This window comes from Vicia villosa, unplaced genomic scaffold, assembly GCF_029867415.1.
Source record: "Vicia villosa cultivar HV-30 ecotype Madison, WI unplaced genomic scaffold, Vvil1.0 ctg.001961F_1_1, whole genome shotgun sequence".
NCBI lineage: Eukaryota > Viridiplantae > Streptophyta > Magnoliopsida > Fabales > Fabaceae > Vicia > Vicia villosa.
Window position 1 is genome coordinate 358,948 of NW_026705791.1, and position 2,520 is coordinate 361,467.

At 32.1% G+C, this 2,520-nt stretch overlaps 1 protein-coding gene across 1 annotated transcript; it reads left to right on the top strand.

Annotated features, from left to right (window-relative positions):
- The first annotated feature begins 1,555 nt into the window (after positions 1-1,555).
- LOC131637279 (uncharacterized) lies at positions 1,556-2,520 on the top strand. Its single transcript, XM_058907861.1, has 2 exons — positions 1,556-1,838; positions 1,919-2,520. The coding sequence occupies exons 1-2, from the start codon at positions 1,730-1,732 to the stop codon at positions 2,407-2,409; spliced, it is 600 nt and encodes a 199-aa protein (XP_058763844.1). The 5' UTR covers positions 1,556-1,729; the 3' UTR covers positions 2,410-2,520.

Consider the following 2,520-nt stretch of genomic DNA (forward strand, 5'->3'; position numbering starts at 1 on the left):
AAGTGATAATCAGCCTACTGGGCTACAATCAAGTATTTGATTATTTTCTCAAATTATATCCTCAAAATTGAGAGTCATATTAATTATATTTTTCAAATATTCTTTCATAACTCATCTTAATGTATTATATTGGAGCAATATATTGGAATATACACAACACATCCAAATGTTCACTAAGATAAAGTATCCTGTTGGCTTAATGCGAATAAATATCTTAATATCATAGTTTGGGTGTTTCAAATATATAATTTAGAATTGATGATCTCATAAGTATCAACCATATAATTAACATTAGACGTCTAAAGAATGGATCTTCGGGTCCATTTTCTTTTTATGAACATATATTACATGATATTCAATATCAATTTTAATAATATATGTGATACTTATACAAGAATTTCTATAAAAAAAATCCAGAAAACAAGATCTTAGTCTAATTAGTTGAGAAAATAATTTCACAAACTTCTGGTTGTGAGTAGAGACATATCCATGATAGTTTAGTCGATGCAACAATTAATGTCATAAAAACGCAATTTCTCAAATTTTTATTTTCCTTTTGAAACACACAAAAATTGACTGGATTGAAAAAACTTCTGGTTCTTCAATACAAATTATTCGCATCATATTATATTCGAGATGACCCAACCGGTTTTACCAACGACACATTTAAGTGTAATTTGTAAACTACTGGTTTACAATGACATGTGCTTCAATTGTACTAATATAAGTGTAGTATAAGTCCAAGAGAAAAGCCGATAGCTTTTCTATTATACATTTTATGTCCAATTCATTTGTGTAATACAAAGATATTCAATACCTTCAATATAATTCATGTAAGTATTGTGTCTTGTGTTCAATACTCATTATAGACAAAATATTTGGCTAGACATAAAGAAAACACACAAAAAGAAAATATAAAGGATTAAAGTTTATTCGGATCTCGACTCTATCAAAATATGAGATTACTTTCGTGTGCCTTTAAGATGGACTAACAAATGTCATCCACACACTATACTTGTAAAAAGAAAAGAATAGTATAATTAAGATTTATATGAGAAATCTAAACACTATTATAACAACTTTAAAATAAGTAGCAACTTTAGACTATTGATATATTATTTAATAGATTGCAATGTTTTAATTCTCTTGTTAAAATATTAATATTTAGAAATAATATGAACAAAGAAATTGTATCAGCAAGACTTTGTTTAATATGAGGTATTACAATTGAGTATATAAATTAAACACCGATCATCCTAATTTGGAGCATCAAGAACTAAATCTAATTTGTGTAATGATTGACAATATATTCAAAACCAATATGATAGTATCTCATGATTAATAATTTTAATCATACACACGCATATGAACATATTATCATATAAAGATGAAAGATAAGAATATATATGGGCATCCACAATAATATTTATTCATAACAGACAAATATTACCGACTGAGTGTTTTTTACGTATTGAGCATATTATGTATGTACTCCCTTGTAGCATGAGCCACACTCATTTTAGAGTTATTAAGTATCATTAATGAACAATTTTAGGTAGGTAGGTTCATTGATAATAGAGTATGGTTGTTGTGAGTTTTCAATGAAGTAAATATCTCTCATTTTACTATTTCTTTTGTATTCCGAACAGAAAACGTAACTCTTTCTCTTCAGTCATTGCTTCTTCTCTCAAATCCAGCACACCCTTAACCTAGCTTTCATCTCTCACAAATGGAATCCACCGCTGCCGCAACCTCTCCAAGCACTGTTAAGGAATCCACCGCCATCACCGTTGTTGCAACCTCTCCAAGCACTACTGTTAAGGATCGTAAACGCAAAGGTAATTAATGGTGCGTGTGAAATTGCATTTAGTATAGCATTTGTTTGTCTTTGAATGATAAATGCATTGAGGTATTGCAGGTGAAATTATGTTATCATCAATCACGGAGTTAGACATAATCCAGACACACCCACTAGCCTCACTCGCCGCCCTGGGAATCTGCTTCTTCACGTGGTCCTATCATCTTAACAACAAGGCATACTTCTCGGTCTGCAAGCCACCCAGGTTCCTCAACTCCCGATACCTCTTCGCCTATGTGGTCTTCTCCCTCGCCTCCTTTCTAGTCACAACCCTGGTCAATCTCCTGCTCAGACGAGCAATTCGTCTCGGTTCCAATGGTGCAGTGTACATCAACAGATACACTCTTTCTATTGGTAAGCTGCTTTCCGGTTTTGGATTTCTTGGATTCTGTTTTCCCATGCTGTCGTTTCTCACTCTCCTTCAGATTACGCCTCCCTGTGTTCGTGGTGATTCCGTTGATGCTTACATTGTTATGTTTCTCGTCATTGTGCCTACCTTGTCTGTTCTTTACATTGCTCATGGTCTGTACTACATTTGGAAGTTGTTTTAATTTACATTTTGTATTGCTATTATTGCTACTCAAATCATGTTTTGTTGTTTGTTAATCTTGTTGTTTTGTTATTTGAAGAGATGTCTCTGTCTTATCTTTGTATTAATTAAC

What these genes read in the sequence shown, in the direction of transcription:
- LOC131637279 (XM_058907861.1), top strand. Translation starts at nt 1,730, where the DNA reads ATGGAATCCACCGCTGCCGCAACCTCTCCAAGCACTGTTAAGGAATCC. An exon ending in TAAGGATCGTAAACGCAAAG is followed by an intron (nt 1,839 to 1,918) that starts GTAATTAATGGT and finishes GAGGTATTGCAG; the next exon opens with GTGAAATTATGTTATCATCA.